Raw genomic sequence first — 21,038 nt, 5'->3', positions numbered from 1 at the left:
AGAAGCTGGGTCTTTAATTGATTTGTTGTCATAGAGATGAAGTGAAATTTTAAGATACTTACAGCATTTAAAGGAAATCATAATTTTACAAGGCGTGAGTTGATTTTGAGGATCAGTCATTGCTGTTTCAGATTTTCTCCTTTCAACATTTGTGGCTGCAATTGGCACATTATACATCATCATGCTGTACTAATAGGCTTGTTTAACAGGCTTAGATATATTTGCATGTTTGTTGTTTGCACATACACAAGAATAATGGCAGGAATACACAATAAGAAAATCGGGCGAAAAATTTCTGTTCTGCGAACGATCGGCCAATTTTGTACTCGATGCCCAGCAAGTAATACCCGATATCAATATTGTGAAGAACTAGTAGACGACCCCACTTGTACGTGAGACGTCAACACTACGTATGAAATTGATTGCTCTTTTGAAGATTTTTTTGATTGGTTAATGTTGGTGACAATTTCGACCAACGAGCAATGTTTCGTTGGTCGGCAGTCGAGCGATCAGTTGATTTTCTAACTGTGTATTCCTGCTATAAGTCAGTCTAATTAGATTAACTGTAAATAAATTGTTGTATATGAAAAACATCAGACAACAGCTGCTATTTTTTATTGTAGCTTAATTTTACTTAAGCAAAAATACACTGTAGTATTATTGGGATATATTTATATTCGAAATTGTATGAACATTAAGTGAAAACATTTATTGGATTTGGAATTATATAGTCAAATACAAAGGATTTCTTTTTCATGATTGGGTTGTTTCTTCTGCAGACATTGTTGAGGATAAAGTATCCAGTGCTCCAGACTCTGAAAATAAAAATACATTTACATTCATTTAGGGGAGAATTAACAATGACAATGTGCTCACTATATACGATGCCTTGAAAAACTATTCAAACCCCTTGAAATGTTCCACATTTTGTCATGTTACAACCAAAAACTTAAATGTATTTTATTGGGATTTTATGTGATAGACCGGTACAAAGTGGCACAAAATTGTGAAGTGTAAGGAAAATGATAAATGGTTCTCAAGATTTTTTACAAATAAATACATTTTTTACAAATAAATACAGCTGCAAGTTTTTTTTGGGAATGTCTCTACCAGCTTTGCAGATCTAGAGAGAGACATTTTTGCCCATTGTTCTTTGCAAAATAGCTCAAGCTTAGTCAGATTGGATGCAGAGTGTCTGTGAACAGCAATTTTCAAGTCTTGCCACAGATTCTCAATTGGATTTAGGTCTGGGCTATGACTGGGCCATGAATATGCTTTGATCTAAACCATTCCATTATAGCTCTGGCTGTATGTTGTTAAAGAGCATCTCAACAATATGATGCTGCCACCACCATGTTTCACTGTGGGGATAATGTGATTAGAGTGATATGCAGTGTTAGTTTTCTGCCACTCAAAGCGTTTTGCTTTTAGGCCAAAAAGTTCAATTTTGGTCTCATCTGACAAGAGCACCTTCTTTCAATGTTTGCTGTGTCCCCTACATGGCTTCTCGCAAACTGGAAATGGGACTTTTTATGGCTTTCTTTCAACAATGGCTTTCTTCTTGACACTCTTCCATAAAGGCCAGATTTGTGAAGTGCACGACTAATAGTTGTCCTGTAGACAGATTCTCCCACCTCAGCTGTGGATCTCTGCAGCTCCTCTAGAGTTACCATGGGCCTCTTGGCTGCCTCTCCAATTAATGTTCTCCTTGCCCGGCCTTTCAGTTTAGGTGGACGGCCATGTCTGCTAGGTTTGCAGTTGTGCCATACTCTTTCCATTTTCGGATGATGGATTGAACAGTGCTCCGTGAGATGTTCAAAGCTTGGGATATTTTTCTGTAACCTAACCCTGCTTTAAACTTTTCCACAACTTTATCCCTGACCTGTTTGGTGTGTTCCTTGGCTTTCATGATGCTGTTTGTTCACTAAGGTTCTCTAACAAACCTCTGAGGGCTTCACAGAACAGCTGTATTTATACTGAGATTAAATTACATACAGGTGGACTCTATTTACTAATTAGGTGACTTCTGAAGGCAATTAGTTCCACTGGATTTTAGTTAGGGGTATCAGAATAAAGGGGGCTGAATACAAATGCACGCCACACTTTTCAGATACTTATTTGTAAAAAGAAAATTGAAAACCATTTATCATTGTCCTTCCACTTCACAATTATGTGCCACTTTGTGTTGGTCTATCACATAAAATCCCAAAAAATACATTTACGTTTTGATTGTAACATGACAAAATGTGAAAAATTTCAAAGGGTATGAATACTTTTTCAAGGCACTGTATATTGACCAAAAGGTTAGCATCAGGCTTAAATTAATCATGAAATATTTGATAATTTTGCTAAATTAAACTATATTCTAAATATGATCTTTATATAAAGTATATCCAAAGTATTTTTTTATTTGGAAAGGGTAGGGAGTGATTTGAACAGAGAGATATTTCCATTCACTTCCTGTCCTGGAGACACAACAGAAAACAAGAAGAAATATTTCCAAAGTAAGGGAAATCCTTTCTTAGTTGATGCCACAACAAGTGCCTCATTGGAAGGTTTCTTCTCTATTCATGTTCTGGTGACAACTGCAAAAATGTTGAATCCCCTTCACTTCCAGTGACAACAGTCACCAGCTCCTGTTTTCTTTATTGTCTTGTATACTTCAACATTTTGCAAAAATTTTCCAGGTAAGTCTAAAATCATATTTCCTTATTGTACAGTACAGGGCACACACACCTTTAGATCTTAGCGTGATTGTGAAGTTTTTTTTTTTTTTTCAATAAAAATAACAAACATGTAATACTTATCTGCTCTGTTTGCACAGAGCAGCCTCCTCCTTGGTGCTCCTGGCCCCTCCCTCCTGTCGAGTGCCCCGACAGCAAGCAGCTTGCTATGGGGGCACCCGAGCCGAGTCACAGCTCCCTGTGTCCATTCAGACATGGAGCTGTGGCACGGGCTTGCCCCTCTCTCTCCTGATTGGCCGACTGACTTTGATTGACAGCAGCGAGAGCCAATGGCGCCACTGCTGTGTCTTGGCCAATCAGGAGGGAGAATCTCTAATGGCCAAGACACTTGTGTACATCGCTGGACAGAGATGGGGCTCAGGTAAGTAATAGGGGGGCTGAGGGGGGCTGCTGCACACAGAAGGCTTTTTAGATTAATGCATAGAATGCATTAAGATAAAAAAAAGCCTTCTGACTTTACAACTCCTTTAATCATAGGCTATCCCCAAGCAATACAACAAGCAACACAGCAAACAATGCCAACAGGACCAAACAAGGGATCAGGTTACCAATTCAAAGTTCAGTATAAAAAAAGAACAGTATAAAACACCTTACAGCTGAAGCTGGCTTCAGCAAAGGCCTCAACATCCACCTGATAAACCCTAAACAAATGTGTGAACAGAGGACCAGGTGACTGCCATACAATTCTAAGAATCCCTGATGCTGAAAAGCCCAAGAGGCATTGACTGAATGTGTCAGGTTAGGCCTTACAGAAAATAGAAGACTCTTATCCTTCAAGACATAAGCCCTAGTGATAACATGCCTAATCCATCTAGAGATGGTGGAACAAGATGCAGGACAAACAGGGAATATGAAGTTTGCATGGAGGCAGGGACAGAAAGGTAAACTGCATGTACCACATCTGAATAATGTAGAGATACCTCTTTGGGGTGCTTAAGAGCAGGGCACAGAGAGGGTAGAATGATGTCTGATTAAAGTAGAAAGAGGAAACCACTTTAGGGATGAAGAAGGTCCAGGGCCTCAAAACCATCCTGTCTTCATGAAGAACAAGAGAGGGTATCCTACAGGATAAGGCTAGTATTTCTGTAACCCATTTTGCTGAAATGGTGGCCACCAGAAAAACACCTTACAAGTATCTTACAAGGGAATGTCACAACTGGAGGGAGGCTTCTATGGAGCTGTTAGGGCCAAATTGAGATCTCAGGGTGAGACAGGTGAATTAACAGGGAAGCAATATGAGCTACCGCTTGAACAAAGGGTACCAGAGAATAAGTGGCCAGTGGTCAATGAAACAAAATGGCCACTTCCAAGCCTTGACCATTCAGGGTGCTGCTCCAGCTCAAATTGGAGAAAGGACAGGTTACTCCCCATGTAATATCATCTAGCACCATGCAACATGCAAAGTGAGCCTTCCAAGTGCAATGATAGACCTTTCGAGTTAGAGAGACCCCAATCTTTTAGGACTTAGATATCAACAGCCAATTGATTAAAGCCAGCAACCATGAAGCAAGATGATAGTCCAATCTTTGACAGGGCAGGTCTGACAAGTCTGGAAATGCCCATAGGGTGTCACTCGGCAGTCAGGGGATGGCTGAATACCAAGCCCTTTTGGGCAAATTTGGTGCTACAAACCTGTCAACCTGTCCTAACAATTAAACCTATTGGGTTGAAACTCATTAAGTACAGGTGGTACTTGGGTGGGGACATGCTGTATGCTGCCTGTGGCTTAATAAAGGCTTTTTGAAGAGGTGACATAATTGGTGTGCAGCCTGTGTTGTGTTGTTTCCTTGTCCACCTTGTTGTTGAATAGGCACCCCAACAGATCTACATCTGGAGTCCCCCACCAGACAGATGTCATGGATTACCTTGGGATGAAGTGATTATTCCCCCGCATTAAGATGCTGATGACTGAGGAAGTCAGTCAGCCAATTGTCCATCTAAGAAATGCGGACCATTTTCATCATTAGAACACCTCTCTCACCTGATAGGCTGGCAACTGTCTTGAAAACTGTCCAAGGTCAGTAGAAGGATTGACTTCCCTGACTCCAGCACGGGGCTCATCAGCCACCAGGACAGAGATATCCTGGTGTAGGGAGCTTATTCCATGCAGTCAGTGTGAAACTGAGCTATCTTTTCTTTAAGAGTAAGGGATTGCTTTTTCCACCCCTGACTTCCTTAAAAAAAAGGTGTCCAGTGATTCACAAAAGAATCATTCTTCATCAAACCAAATCCTTTCTAGATGTTTCTTCAAAACTGCCTCTGCTGATTAGTTCCGCAACCCAAGGATCATGCGCATCTGGACTGATAAGAGTGCTAGATGAGCAGTGTTGGGTAAGGGTGTCCACCAAAATGTTTAAGCAGTAGCTCAAAGCTGCTGGAAAGGACATCAACTTTTAAAGTATTGAGGAATCCATCAGGATGAATCTGGAGTATTGCTGTATGCGCTTGGCCCAGGCTGCCAGAGTTTGAAAAACAGCCATAGACATTGACAAATGTTGCATGGCAGAAATTGACAGAGCAGAGTGGGCTTTAATGAGTGCCTCAAACCTTTTGTCCACTAACTTCACTAAGGAAGAAAATAGCTGGATGCATCACAGCACTTTTTGTGGTAGTAACGAAAAACAAACTAAAATTAGATAAAAGCGCACAGGTGATTATAAAAGCGACCACTGGAGGGCCTCTGTGGGGAGTGTATGCAACTTCTTCCAATAGAAATAATGTAGTCAATGAATGGCAACAAACATTCAACACAAAAGGGGGTAATTGACTCCGAACAATGCATATGCACTGAATAGAGTCTAAATATAAACATCATTATCATGAAAACTCTATGAAAACCCTGTGAGATGGAAGACAAGTGCATGAGGGTCATGATATTAATAATAGTAAAAATTGGTACAATAAAGCACAAACAATGGATCTCAGAGGTAATAACTGTGTAATAATCAAATAATGGCTAGCTGTTAGGCTTTGCTGCCCCCTAAGAAAATGGCTGGGAGACCAGATTGCTGAAAGACAAAAGCAGGGGAGAACGAGAGGCGCAGACAGCCTCATAGCGTACTGATCTCTTTATCAAAAAAAAAGTAGGTAATGCACTTACAGAGGAAAGGGGAGGTGGAGGACTTAGAGCACAACATCAGTCTCTATACAGCGCACAGTCTGTAAAAGCTGCCGCTAGTGTGTGATGATACCCTGGGGCCGGATGTTTAAAAGCACCACTCTCGTACATGCTACCACTGTAATCTCCACTTGAATCTCCACCTAGGAAGATTTGGGAGTACCCAAGGAGATAAGGGAACACTCCAAAGCTTAGAGACTGAGGTCCAAGAAACCAGGTGCAGAGTTTTAAGAGGAACCTTGAGAGGAACAATTTTATCATGGCAATGTGCACAGTGTGTGCTGCCAGCCCTGCGTTCTATTTCTCTATTAATCTGATATCCGCAATAAGGGTAAGATGATCTCCTATGGGATGCTCAAGACCTTATTCTGTGCAAAGACTATTGCCATGAAGCAGAAGTGCAGCTGTCCTGTGTCCCACAACTGAGGATGCTGGGTAATCTGGTGAACGCTGATGTGGAGACCTAAGCTACAAACTAAAAGAAAGAAGCAACTGGAGCTGTGGTGTGCCCAAGATGGCACCCAGGGAAGAGCTGTGTACCTCCTACAAAAGGCAGGACTATACACTCAGAAGGGGCTACTGTGAGTCCAAATGTGTTGCAGGACTCGGGCTTAAATCACCATGCTATCCAGAAATGCTATGGCCACTATAGATTATTTAAAGTTTTGCAGGTTAGGCTAAGCTGTGAAAAAATGTAGAGTGTTGCAGGCCAGCAACACACTGCTCCCGGTCTAAGGTGCTCTACTTGCCCACCTTATATATTGCCTAAGACAGGGGCCTAGTGTACAGGGAATCCCCCCAGGCTGATGTGAGGAGAACTGGGTTTGAGAGAGATGAGAGGGCCACCCTAGGGAAAGGGGAAAAGCTATGGCCTCACCACACGAGGAAATAGCACCTTCCCAGGAGACAGACCACCAGGTGTGATTCTGCACCTCCCCATGGATTGGCATACCCTTTTCTACATGGAGAGGGTCTCTAGGGACTGGAACTAATGGGACTCGGATCACCACTGCCCTGTACCTGTAGAGCACTCTTCAGCTACCTACATTGCGATATACTATTGTACAGAGGGTGAGTACCACATGCAGAGATCAGTGCTGAAATGTTATAGATAGTTAGATGTTTCTTGCAATGGGGTCTGTGTATGGTTCACCAAGGTGCTGCCTAGGAGCATCCAATCGGGAAGTAGCAATTACCGTATTTATCGGCGTATAACATGCGCCGGCGTATAACACGCACCCCAAGTTTAGGAGGGAATTTTAAGGAAAAAAACTTTTAGGAGGGAAGTTTAAGGAAAAAAAACTTACATTTAAATGCCCATCAATGCAGCCTCATCAGTGTTCATCTGCAGCCTTTCCCCAGTGTCCAGTGCAGCCTTGTCAGTGCAGCTTTGCCCCAGTGCAGCCTTGTCCCCAGTGCAGCTTTGCCCCAGTGCAGCCTTGTCCCCAGTGCAGCCTTGTCCCCAGTGCAGCTTTGCCCCAGTGCAGCCTTGTCCCCAGTGCAGCCTTGTCCCCAGTGCAGCCTTGTCCCCAGTGAAGCTTTGCCCCAGTGCAGCCTTGTCCCCAGTGCAGCTTTGCCCCAGTTCAGCTTTGCCCCAGTGCAGCCTTGTCCCCAGTGGTCCGTGCAGCCTTGTCGCCGCCGACATACAAACGTTTAGTTTGTATTTTTAAACATGGCGCCGCGGAGTTCGGAGGGACTCGGGGGCGCTCGTTCAGCTGAACGAGCGCCGCCGAGGACACAGTGACTGGGCGGAGCCGAGATACACATATCCGAGGGTTCTCGGCTATTCTCGGCGCCGTTCACAGTCACGCCCAGTCCCTATGATGGACATAACAGAGGTCCAATGGCGGGACTGGGCGTGACTGTGAACGGCGCCGAGAAAAGCCGAGAACCCTCGGCTATGTGTATCTCGGCTCCGCCCAGTCACTGTGTCCTCGGCGGCGCTCGTTCAGCTGAACGAGCGCCCCCGAGTCCCTCCGAACTCCGCGGCGCCATGTTTAAAAATACAAGCTATGTGAATGTCGGCGGCGATCGCGGCGATCGCTCCGACAGATCACAAAATAGCGGGGATCGGCGTATAACACGCACCCACGATTTTCCCCTTATTTTAAGGGGAAAAAAGTGCGTGTTATACGCCGATAAATACGGTATATTGCCTTTAGGGGAGTTGATGCAGCCAGGTGAAGAAGGGTTTCTTTGTGTGAAGGACCAAACCAAGTCTTCAATCTTCTGGTAATTTCAGGAATATAAGCCAGTAACGTGCTTTAAGTAGAGAGAGGCCATCCATCACTTAAGGGCACTAGCAAAGAACTGAGGATTGCTAGGAGTGGGAGGAGTTATATAGGCTTAGGTCTTAAATCTTGAAAACTGTTTGCCAGGGTTCTCACCTGAAGGTGGCAGCATATAACACATAGTCAAGACTAAAAGGAGCCCGTGTTCTGTACTGTAATATTCAGAAATCATCTTTTTGTTACAAAAGTCACATCTCTTTTTTTTAAATAAGTTAAAGTAGTTGGATATGTAAATGGAAACAGACATATACTATTGATCAAAACTTACTCTGATCATTAGGTAACCAATATAAAAGTCTTACCTTTAAGATGTAAATATGTTAAAAATTCAACCAGTGTGCGCAGGACATTATCGTCGGACAAAGTTCTATAAAAATTTCCTAGAAGGACACAGATATCATGCATAAAGATTTTAGTAATTATTAGGTATTGTGTACAAATAATCTCAAATATAACTTTTCTTGCTTATTCTGATGATTATATAAGCAAATGATAAACACACCTGTAAATTAGTGTGCTTGTTAAATCCTAAGGCCCCTTTCACATGAGGCGGACTCCGTTTCTACGGAGCCCTCCTCGGTCCACCGGCTCAGCGGGAGATCAGTCCATTGATCTCCGCTGAGCCGGCGGATGACAGGTCCCTCTCTGCTCACTGAGCGTGGAGGGGCTTGTCAGGCGCCGCTGATGCCTATGGAGGGATCGGATGAAAACGGACAGTATGTCCGTTTTCATCAGATCTCACCCGATCCGATCTGCCAGCGATGGACCTGGACGTAGAGCCATCCGTCTGCTTTTAGCGGATCGGACCGGGTCGGATGTCAGCGGACATGTCTCCGTTGACATCCGACGCTCCATAGACTAACGTCCGATCGTGTGAAAGGGGCCTAATGTCTTGCTCCAGCTGGTGTTTGACGCAATGGGGTTTATTTACTAAAGGCAAATCCACTTTGCACTGCAAGTGCACTTGAAAGTGCACTTGGTAGTAAAGTCACTGTAGATCCGAGGGGGATATGCAAGGAAAATAAAAAACAGCATTTTAGCTTGCACATGTTTGGATGATAAAATCACCAGAGCTTCCGCTCATTTCAAATCTACCCCTTAGATTTAGAGCGACTGCACTTCCAAATGCACTTGCAGTGCAAAGTGGATTTACCTTTCGTAAATAACACCCCATTTAACACTTTGGGGTAGATTTACTCTAATTGGAGAGTGCAAAATCTGGTGCAATGCTGCATAGTAACCAGCTTCCAGTTTTTTTTGCCAAAGCTTAATTGAACAAGCTAAAGTTAGAAGCTGATTTTCTACCATGCACAGCTGCACCAGATTTTGCACTCTTCAGTTTTAGTAAATCAACCCCTTTGTGTTTGCAAATACAGCATGGTGGTATAATGTACTACAAGTATAACCATACTAAATTTGTAGGTACATTTTAATATATCAACCTAATTTTCAAAAAAGCAGGCTAGAGTCAGAGAAGTGACATAAAAAGCTGCAAAGCTAACCTAAGAAATAGTGTTGTCATGTGCCTAACTGTACAAAGTGGCAGAGGTACGTAAAACACAAGGCTGGCTTGACAGAGTTATAGATCCTTTGCCAGCCAAAATACTTCTCATGTATGCATTTCAATTGTGAGTTGTTTTCTCAAAATATATTGATACTTTCAATTTAATTTAGGAATATGGTGGGTGTAAACGTAACCACTTGCAGAGCACCCACCCCCAATGTACTGCGGACTGGTACGGCTCTACTTGCTTCCAGGTTTAGGCGCCTTTCACACGGACGGCTATTCTGCCGCAGTTAAAAGCATGTTTTTTTTTCTGTGAAATTCAAGACACCAGGCACTGCGGTCAGCTGCATTTGTACAGTGCGATTAGCTGCGGTTGCGTTTAGCTGCAGTTTGCCATTTCTATAGCAACCTGACAGGGTACCTACTCATATTGCACAGGGATCCGACCAGGCACTGTGTTTGGTATAATTCTTGAGAAGGAACTCCACAACAAATTTTAAATAAAAAACCGGCATGGGTTTTCCTCCAAGAGCATACCAGGCCCTTCGGTCTGGTATGGATTCCAAGGGGCACCCCCTATGCCGAAAAAACATCGTGGGAGTCTCCCCAAAATCCATACCAGATCCTTATCCGAGCATGCAGCCTGGTCGGTCAGGAAAGGGGGTGGGGACGAGCGACCGCCCCCCTCCTGAACTGTCACAGTCCCGGGGCATGATGGGACTGTGATGACATAAGGAGGCGGAGTCACCGGGTGACATCACCCAGTGGCCACACCCCATGCCTATATAATTGGTTGTGGACCTCGCTCACGGCATTACAGCGAGAGGGAGCTTCGTGTCAACATCTCTGGAAGAGAAGAGAAGAGGGAAGAAGATGTCTCAAAAGACCGGGCTCCTCCGCTAGCAAAAGAGCGGCAAAACAGCAGAAGATAGCGGAGGAGCCCAGCTGAAGGAAGAAGGCACAGGAAAAGAACCAGAGAGCGCAGAGACAACACCGGAGAGAGGGAGAAGAGGCCTGAGAGAACCCCGAAGTCAGCAGAAGACCCCCGAAGTCGGAAGAAGACCTCCGGAGCTGCCTAATAAATTACTTTTAAAACCTGTGTTGTGTTGTTTTTTTTATTGACACTTTTTTTCCTCAGGTGAATGGGTAGGGGTACAATGTACCCCATACTCATTCACATAGGGTGGGGGGGCCAGGATCTGAGGGCCCCCTTATTAAAGGGGGCTCCCGGATTCCGATAAGCCCCATGCCCACAGACCCCGACAACTAACGTCCAGGGTTGTCGGGAAGAGGCCCTTGTCCTCATCAACATGGGGGCGAGGTGCCTTGGGGTGGGGGGCCCCAAAGCACCAACCCACCCATGTTGAGGGCATGCAGCCTGGTATGGTTCAGGAGGGGGGGGCGCTTGCTCGTCCCCACCCCCTTTCCTGACCGACCGGGCTGTGTGCTCGGATAAGGGTTTGGTATTTATTTTGGGGGGACCCCCACGCCGTTTTTTCGGCGTAGGGGGTGCCCCTTGGAATTCATACCAGACCGAAGGGCCTGGTATGCTCTTGGAGGGGAACCCATGCCGTTTTTTTATTTAAAATTTGGCGTGGAGTTCCCCCTCAAGGTTCATACCAAACAGTGCCTGCCATTGGAGGGGATCCAAGTTGGATCCCCGTGCTTGTCATCGGGAAAGGAACAAACATTTTTCCTTTCCCGATGAGCGAGCCAGCTCGGCGCTGCTATCCGCAGCTGGCACAGTGCACTGCGATTACCTGCAGTTATGTGCGGATAGCTGCGCTAAATCGCTCCTGGACGCAGTCAATTCTATTTTTTCTATCCGCACAAAACCGCAGGTGATCAAAATGTAGCTAAACGCAGTGTGTGAATGGGGCCATAGGAAAGCATTGTGTGCTTTTAGCTGCGGTAGAAAATTAGAAAATCCGCAGCTAAAAGCACCATTCTATCCGTCCGTGTGAAAAGGGCCTTAGAGTGCGCACATGCGCCCCCCACACAAACACCTTCTGTGATAGTACACAGCGGGAATCTGTCAGGTCGGGACCTGCTGATCAGCTTGTGTCCAATCACAGCTCAGAACCTTGTGTTGACAATCAACACAGGGCTTTGTACAGAGGGAATCATCTCTTTGTTTCTTATCTCTGCAATGCAGGGATAAGAAACAAAGAGATATTAGGAAAAAAACAGCACACAATACAGAAATTAACACTTGTTAGGCACACATTTAACCCCTTGATTACTTCATATTTTAACCCCATTCCGAGCCGGTGTCATTAGTACAGTGTTAGTGTATAGTATTATCACTGATCACTGTATTAGTGTCACTGGTGATGTCAGTGGCAGTTAGTCAGTTCACACCCAGTGTAAGTTAGTGTCAGTTTGCCAGCCACACTATCACAGTACCACTATAAGTCGCTGATCACCGTCACTAGTGTTAAAAAAAAAAAATCCAGTGTATATGTACCATAGTTTGCAGAAGCTATAGCTTTCACACAAACCAATCAATATACACTTTTGGGATTTTTTTTTTTGCCAAAGACATGTAGCAGAATACATTTTGGCCTAAATTTATGAAGACTTTAGATTTTTTTATTGTTTTATTGGATGTTTAATGCAGAAAGTAAAAAATAATGTATTCAACATTTTTAGTATTTTTTTGTTAAATACCACCAAAAAAAAGCTATATTTGTGTGAAAAAAATTATATAAATGTCGCTTGGGTACAGCATTGCATGACTGCACAATTACCAGTTAGAATAGTGCAGTGCTAAAATGCAAAAATGGCCTGGTCATGCAGGGGGTAAGACCTTCCGGAGCTGAGGTGGTTAATTCTTACTAAACACTACAAATTACAAGAACAATGAACAGTAGAAATGTTTAAGATTCTGACATTTTTTTTATAATACCTGGAAATTTAGATGTGTATATTGATACATGCGCACATTTTTTACAAATATTGTGCTTGAGAATTTATAGTATCAAGGGGAATGGTGAAGAGGTTCCAATTTAGTGCAATGAACAAAACAACAAAAAAATGATATAACTATTTTAAATTCAAACCCCAGCAGATAAAAAAGTTGCAATTAATTCAGCTCTGTATAATCAAAACATCATCAAATGTATTTTGTAATTCAGGCAGTATAAATTCCATACCTCCCAACATTTTTAGATGGGAATAAGGGACACCTACTAGCAATGTACATAGTCATAGGACATGCCCCCTGTCACACCCCCTTAAAGGAAAATTAACCAAAGAAAAGTTTAATTATATCCACAAGTGCTTTTTATTTATCACCACTATTCCTTTATATTGGCTTTTAAAATTTACAAATGCAGCAATTTAGAAATTGGATGAAAGTTTTAGCATTGGGAAACACTTTTTGAAAAATAAAAAGTGCATTTTATATACAACTATATGGATCAGACCAAAATGAGGGACAAATGAGGAGGAAAGAGGGACAGAGGGACATTGCTCCAAATCAGGGACAGTCCCTCGAAATCAGGGACAGTTGGGAGCTATGAAATTCCTAAATGTGACCTGGTATTAGCCTCTGGCAGTCTCTGTACAGCAGAGCACAGCCTGGGACAAGAAGCAGCACAAGGAGAAAATCAGCTAGGCTGCAGTGTTTATGTGCTAACAGGCAATATGCTGATAAGAGGAGAGGGCAGAATGGAAGAGAAGTGAGCTCATAAGTCTGCTGCTTCTCCTTGCATTGCCCAGTCACACACTGGGGGAGGGACAAGAGCCATAAGTGCTATTCAACTGCAAACGAGAACAATCACATCTCCTGACTTGTACATTTGTAGATGGAATGGATAGAAAGAAACACAAATCTATTGGCAGACAACACACCAAGTTTTGTACCTTAGTATTTAGTTCTTCACCTGGAGTTCAGTTGAGGTTTTTTAATTCAAATTAGAAAATGACAACTAGCAATTACATGATTAGTTTTCTGAAATGAATCATATTTTGTCCTCTTCAAGAAAGGTCAAGCTAAAGTTAAATATCTCAATCATTTAATTATCCAGTCATGCTTAAGCAGCAGTTGTTTACAGTCATTATCATGGCTCCAGAAGTATAAGGTGTTTTTGCAAGTGCTACAATGTTGCATTCATTTAAAAAGCATACCTAGTTGGATTGAACATTAATTATGTTTTTTGCACATCTGAATCAAGCGGATTAAAAGTATTTGCTAAAAAAAATCTCTTATGACTTACAGGTGTGATTATTGATTTTTTTGACTGGATGAGTGCTTGCATACTGACTTCAAACTCAACCTAAAATTAAAGAGAACCACTATTTTGTCTTGATAATCAAAAGCTATGAGAACACAGGCCATGGGGTAATTATTTAAAATACTTGTGTATAGAGACCCTAACAGCAAATTTATCCTATTAGGTCCCGTTTGATCTGTTGAATAAACCATTGGAAGCATTTTTGTATCTGTTTGATATATATATATATATATATATATATATATATATATATATATATATATATATATATATATATATATATTTATATTTAATCTTATTAGAAATTCAGAGCCATCCCATGGTCTGTGCAAACTTCCTGTGTTATCTCAAACAACGCTAGAGATCTGAGAGTGGTAGTGGTTGAGTAGCTTAGCAAAAGAAACTGAGCAGGGCTGACATCACTCAATGCACAAAATCTACCCTGTCAGCTATTTTAACCACTTTAGCCCCAGAAGTATTTACCCCCTTAATGACCAGGCCATTTTTTTGTGATACTGCACTGCTTTACGTTAACTGACAATTGCGCGCGGTCGTGCAACGCTGTACCCAAATAAATTTGACGTCCTATTTTTCCCACAAAAGAGAGCTTTCTTTTGGTAGTATTTGATCACCTCTGCAGTTTTTATTTTTTGCGCTATCAACAAAAAAAGAGCAACCATTTTGAAATAAAAAAAAACAATATATCAATAGCGTATATTCATTGATTTGCGCAAAAGTTATAGCACAAACTATGTGATAGATTTAGGGACTTTTTATTATTTTATTTTTTTTACTAGTAATGGCAGCAATCAGTGATTTTTAGCAGGACTGTGACATTGCAGATGACAAATTGAACACTAAGTGACATTTTTGGGGACCAGTGACACCAATACAGTGATAAGTGCTAAAAAATGCACTGACACTGTATAAATGACACTGGCAGGGAAGGGGTTAACATCAGGGGCAATCAAAGGGTTAAATGTGTTCCCTATGTGTGCTTTCTAACTATGTGGGGGATGCTGACACTAGATGAAGAGGGAGAGATTGGTGTTCCTGATTGGTAGGAATCACAGATCTCTCTCTTCCTCTGTGACAGAGCGATGGTCTGCCTTGGTTACATAGGCAGATTGGCGTTCTGTCATTCCCCCAAACTATTACGGCTGGCCGACAGCCATCATGGCCGCCTAACACGCTGATTGGCTCCCGCTGTGTCCAATCACTGAGGGAGTGGGTCATCGGCAGCGCGTGCCCGAGACCAGGAAGCGCAAACAATGTTCAGGTATGTTGTTTCGTGCAGCTGGGCCACTCTGCCGCAGTATAAGTGTGGTGGGCAGTCCAGAAGTAGTTAGACATTTGAAAGTCAAAATACTTTGTAAGTACAGACACTACAAAATGCCTGCTATTAGGCCCCTTTCATACTGATTGATCAATCTGGTCCGCCTGTCATTTTTTCAGGCGACCTGGAACAGACCATCCATAGATCTCTATGAAGCGGAGGATCTCAGCGGGCATGCGTCTGCTGACACCCGCTGACATCCAATCCTGTCTGCTAAAAACAGACGAATGGGGATCCTTTCACCATCTGTCCGGCAGATCAGATGACAGTCGGATAAGAACGGATAGGCAGTTTGCTTCCATACAACCACCCCATAGAGGAGAGTGGGCTGTGTCTGCTTTGCGTAGTGGAGCGGACACGGACCTGCTCAGCGGGGATAAGCGGAGAGATCCCCCACCAAACAGGCGGATTGGCTTAAGGGAGTCTGCCCTGTGTGAAAGGGGCCTTACTGTCACTAGCCAGAAAACCCCCTTCATTATTCTTACTTCTGGACTAGAAATACCAACTGCCATGACAATGTTGATGTTACATTGTTAAGCTGGCCATACACTGTTCAAATTGCATCTGCTTCCTAAAGAACCAGATAAAATTCACTAAGTGAGTAGCCTTGCATGCCCCTCCTAACTGATATGCTTCAATTGAAAAATTGAAAGAGCGATGTGGAAAATTGTCAGCTGACAGCCCCATGCTGTTTAGTGTGGATGGAGAAATTGGTTAGATTTTGTTTCGTTCAGCCTGCAGGCTGCATGATAGTGTATGGCCACTTTTACAGTCTGATCACAGAGGAGAAGGATTGGCTCTTCCTGTTCGCAGAACACTGATAACATTATCTCAGCCTAGGTAAAAATCACATCGCCAGCACTCAAAAACAGCTTTTGAAAGGTAAGAGGCATGCTTTTTTTTACTGTGCTTGTATATTGTGGCATGTTAGGAACTGATTCTTGAAGATTTCTAATATACTGAAAGCTCAATTTTAATCTTCAAAAATGTAAAATGGTTGACACATTCACTTTAATAACACAGATTAAAGAGTTTTTTTTATTTCCAGCTGGTTGCTTTGGATCACAGATTTGGTGATATGGTTATTAGGCATTTCTATACATATTCTAGCATTAAAAAAAAAACAGAGCAATACATTCGGATAACTGTTAATTCTCCGTCTTTATAAAGGTTTGTCAGCAGATCTGCACAATGCATTTGATAATTACTGTAAAAATTACCTGACTTTATATCCTCCTCTGGCTGTAGCTCACGTTTTCCAGCTAATCCGTGTTTGTCATTAAATGATCTATGGTTATCTATTGCATCTGGTAAATGAAATAAATAGGAAAGATTATGTTATTTGCCTTCCGTGTAGCTTAGTACAAAACAGTGTACTGTGATAAGGACGTGGCATAATTACTGTAATGATTCCCATAATGAAACATGCATTGTATAGAAGATTCTAGAACGAAGAAAAAATAGGTGAAAGCAACATACAAAACTTGTAAAAAGTGCAGTGCATATTTTGACAAACAACAAAAAGTTCTTCAGGCGAGCAATATAAAGCACATCATTTATTATATGTACAAAATGAGACTTGTGATATACTATAACATATGTGTGGTTTTTATGAATTTGTAGTGTGTGTTACATTTGAATTCTTTTGGATGGCTGAACTAAATTAGCCAGGAGGTCTGAATGTATAATGAAAACCTAAGCTGTTGTGGGCTGTGGGTGGTCTTTAAATATATTATATGTGTCTATTCTGAATTCATTTAGTTGTAGAACATAGATTATATGTAAAGCAAGTCAAAGAGGTTGATTTACTAAAACTGGAGAGTGCAAAATCTGGTACATCTGTGCATAGTAGCCAATTAACTTCTAACTTTAGCTTGTTCAATGAGGCTTTGACAATAAAACCTGGAAGCTGATCTTATTCTATGCAGAGCTGCACCAGATTGTACACATTCCAGTTTTAGTAAATCAACCCCAAAGTGTTCAATTTAAGACAACACCACCACCCTCTTCCCCAGCAGTACATACTCACATTTTTTTTGCTCCATGCAACTCCATTCAGCTGCTGGGAGCAGAAAAAGTAAAGTACAAACAAGTTGCTCAAGTCATACCTTACAGGGCACTAGACTATCCTCAAGTGAAAGTGCTTCGCTCAATGCTATGTACACACGATAGGATTTTCCCACAACAAAACCGTGGATTTTTTTTCCAAAGGATGTTGGCTCAAACTTGTCTTGCATACACACGGTCACACAAATGTTGTCGGAAATTCCGAACGTCAATAACGCGGTGACGTACAACACGTATGACGAGTCGAGAAAAATTAAGTTCAATAGCCAGTGTGGCTCTTCTGCTTGATTCCGAGCATGCGTGGACTTTTGTGCATCGGAATTGTGTACACTTGCTCAGAATTTCCGACAACAAGTCTTGTCGTTGGAAAATTTGAGAACCTGCTCTCAAACATTTGTTGACGGAAATTCCGACAACAAAGGAAAATCCTATCATGTGTACGGCCCATAAGAGGGTTGAAAGTAAGTGATTAGCATCTCCACTTTATAACAACAAAGCTGTAAAGCTATTTCACTAAACACTTATGCTGGTTGCACACTGAGATTTTTTTCACTCAACCAGCTGGCTGAACAAAAAAAAAAAACATATTCCTATATCCACACAGCATGGACTCCTCCCCTGTCAGAATACACTGATCAGTGCTGCAGCCATTAACTGCAGCAGCTGATTGAATGCTGGTTTTCCAGCATGTCCGTTCGTCAGAGACCCGTCTAATGATCGGCTTCTGTCCAACAGAGAGGGCTACATACAGATCGATATTTTGCCAGTTCCTGCTGAACTGGCCAAATTGCGATCTGTACTGTATGTACACAGCTTTACCAGCAATTTAAACAATGACTCTAAACCTTGTATACAATTGTGTTCTTCCTAAGAACTGGAGTTATTTCCCCACAGCTACCAATCAGGGCAAGTCTTATGCTGATTGGCTGCTGAGAAGAAATTAATTCATAGTTACATAATTATATAATTAGTCGGGTTGAAAAAGACACAAATCTGTTTAGTTCAACCAATAGAAAAAAAATAAAAAATAGAAAGCCTCCATATACAGAACTCTATATCCACAGTTGATCCAGAGGAAGGCAAAAATATATATATAATTCAATGCCTAATAACAAAATAGGGATCATTATATATAAAAAAAAATTCCCTGGTTATTAGAAAGAACTTTCACGCCAGAGAGTTTGCAAGTACTGTGATTCAATAATGTAATTACTTAATCCAAAGTTACGACAGGCCGCTTAACCTGTCCTTAGCATTGGTGCTATGGCTAGAAGATCTGCCTATAGTGAGACTCAGTAACCACAAGATGTGCACCTAGTGAAATCTGCCTGACACCACCCAACCCCATCACTCAGCCAGTGAGATACCAGTCTTTAAAGACCACCTTGGCTTTACAAACTATTACTAAATAGCATTGTTACTATTATTTCCCTATGCTACTCCTACAGTCCCTCATGTGTCAGCTCTCATTATACAATTAGAAATGAACTTATTTCCGCTATATAAACCCTTAGGTCATCCATACTATAACTCACACCCCAGGTTGCCGAGTGGTCGGGTGGAACAGTAGGATTTGCAGGTGTAAGTGCATAAAATGCTAATTTTGCAGAAGAGGTCTCTTTAAAGTCTAACTCCAGCCAAAAGTTTTGGTGTTAGTTTTTGGTAGAGTAGGGAATGGCTGGAACTGTGAGATGCTGTCTGGTTCTCCTTTGAGGATTTTTTCTGTCAGATTTGAAATGTTCCCTGTATCCCCACAAATGATGTTTTTCTTCTCTTCCTGTTCTGTCTGACACCTATAACCTGAAAAAGAAGTGATAGATGACCTCCTGCATATGGATACAGACAGGAAGTGATGGAAAAATATCACCCAATTGAGGGTCCAGGCAGCAATGAAAAACGTTATTATATAAACAGTAAGATCTCATGCACATGGGGGCATTTGCCCACACAGTGTAAAAAAAACAAGTATTATTTAGTGCACGAGAGCCCTTGGTGCTATGCACAACCTCCAAAAACATGAAAGGATAAAGGCCACGTTATGCAAGTTGTGTCGCCTAGCTGTATACAGCCACCTTTAACCATTCACTGCTGTACGCAACTGCCCATAGACATGAAAGGATGAAGGCCACTTTACACAAGTAGTGGTGCATACAGCTACCTTAACCCATTCATATCAGTGGATGATTGTACACAGCACCAGGGGCTTCCAGGGACTAAAATATATCTTTATTTATGCTGTGTGGGCCAATTTGCCCATGTGCATGAGCCCTAATTGTGGTTGAAAGGCTAAAATGTCTATGACAAATCTTTGCAACTCTCAACAACATAATGTTAATTGTTCTATGAGAAACCAATGTTGGGGAGGTATGACTGAATTCATGAACTTTATGAATGAATGAATTGTATGAATGTATTTCCCAATCCATTAATAACTGGTTTACATTTGCTTTTATTTCAGCATTTTCCTTACCATACTTTTTACATATTTTATGTTCAGTTTGTTATTTCAGTTTATGTGTTTAATTGTGTTTAATTATAAATTAAATTCTGTTTAACACAAGGAATCAGGGTCTGCCCTCACCTAACCTACTTACATTCCCCAGGTGGCTCTTCTCTCCCCATTTCAATGGGAATTTCCTTAACCAGTAAATGCTGATCAATACGACCTGAAATAAGAGATGGCGGCCATTAGCCATTCTAACCAAGCTGGCATCTGGCAGAAACAGACCATCATTATGCCACTTTGATCTACTTAATGAAAATGAGCTCACAGAATCACTGCAGGAGATTAAATTCTCTTAGAATTCATTGCAGAAAATGGCACAAGGTTATAAATCACACAGTAAAATCTTATGCTGAATCATTTGGAGATAAAAAGCCTATGTGCTTTTAACATCTGACACTGAACAGGTTATTTTATTTTGCTATAGTAACAAATCAATGTGCATATTAGGGGTGATATAAAAAAGGGAGCTGTTTTCCATACTTTGTTCATGCTTTATGAAAAGTCTTGAAAATTCATATCCTGACTTATAAGGAATGTGATACTCAAAAGGGCAGTCCATGAAAAATCCATATGTATAGAAAGCGGTCCATATATGTGTTTAGGAGACAAAAATACCTAATATAGTCCTAATTTTGTTAACAATTTAAACTTTTTAAATCCTGGGGTGGTTGAAATTATTGAACAATCTGCAAGAGTTTGCAAATTGATTTGTATTTGTTCTGAGAAAATCTTGAATCTCCTTTATTTTAATTTTAAGCCTTGGTCACATGGTTTTCAACTTGTATGAGAACAGTGTGTACAAAAAGCTTTGAGCAGCTTTGTTAAAGCCTTTAAAGAACTCTTCAGTTCCAATTAGGGAATGTTTCCTAATGGGAGTGTTGACTGTCACATGCAACAAGGTGCTAGCAGGCTGCAGCAGGCTTTCAAGAAACTTCAAGTAGTGCCGAAGCTTACTGAAACCTCCTAGCAGCTTGTTTAAAGTGATGGTCAGCACTCCCATTAGGAAACATTTCCTAGTTCTTTAATGGCTCGCCCATTCAGAGGGCGTTTGACTGGAAGTGAGGAGGTGTTTTATCGCCTCCTCACCACCTGTTTAAACCCGTTAAACCTTGCCCCGGCATAATGTAATTGTGTGCATTCAGTCAAATGCGATTGTGGGATACATTTTTGCCATGTCATGATGCAAAGCAACACAGGTGCAGCATATGAACACCCTCCGCTGCTTTTGTAA

General features: G+C 41.8%; 1 protein-coding gene across 2 annotated transcripts in view; it reads right to left on the bottom strand.

Moving 5' to 3' along the window:
• Positions 1 to 600: 600 nt before the first annotated feature.
• Positions 601 to 21,038, bottom strand: part of GAL (galanin and GMAP prepropeptide) — a 30,604-nt gene continuing 10,166 nt past the window's right edge. Inside the window, exons 4-7 of one of the 2 annotated variants that reach the window (XM_073605290.1) lie at positions 19,896 to 19,967; positions 16,455 to 16,541; positions 8,456 to 8,533; positions 601 to 815 (exon numbers count right to left, since the gene is read on the bottom strand). In XM_073605290.1, coding sequence (XP_073461391.1) covers positions 754 to 815; positions 8,456 to 8,533; positions 16,455 to 16,541; positions 19,896 to 19,967 — 299 coding nt within the window. In that variant the 3' untranslated portion in view covers positions 601 to 753. The remainder of the gene's footprint in view (positions 816 to 8,455; positions 8,534 to 16,454; positions 16,542 to 19,895; positions 19,968 to 21,038) is intronic. The other variant, XM_073605291.1, reaches the window with a different exon arrangement.

This window comes from Aquarana catesbeiana, linkage group LG11 (assembly GCF_042186555.1).
Source record: "Aquarana catesbeiana isolate 2022-GZ linkage group LG11, ASM4218655v1, whole genome shotgun sequence".
NCBI lineage: Eukaryota > Metazoa > Chordata > Amphibia > Anura > Ranidae > Aquarana > Aquarana catesbeiana.
Note: the sequence above shows the minus strand (reverse complement) of the source record. Positions and strands in the feature narration are given on the sequence as shown.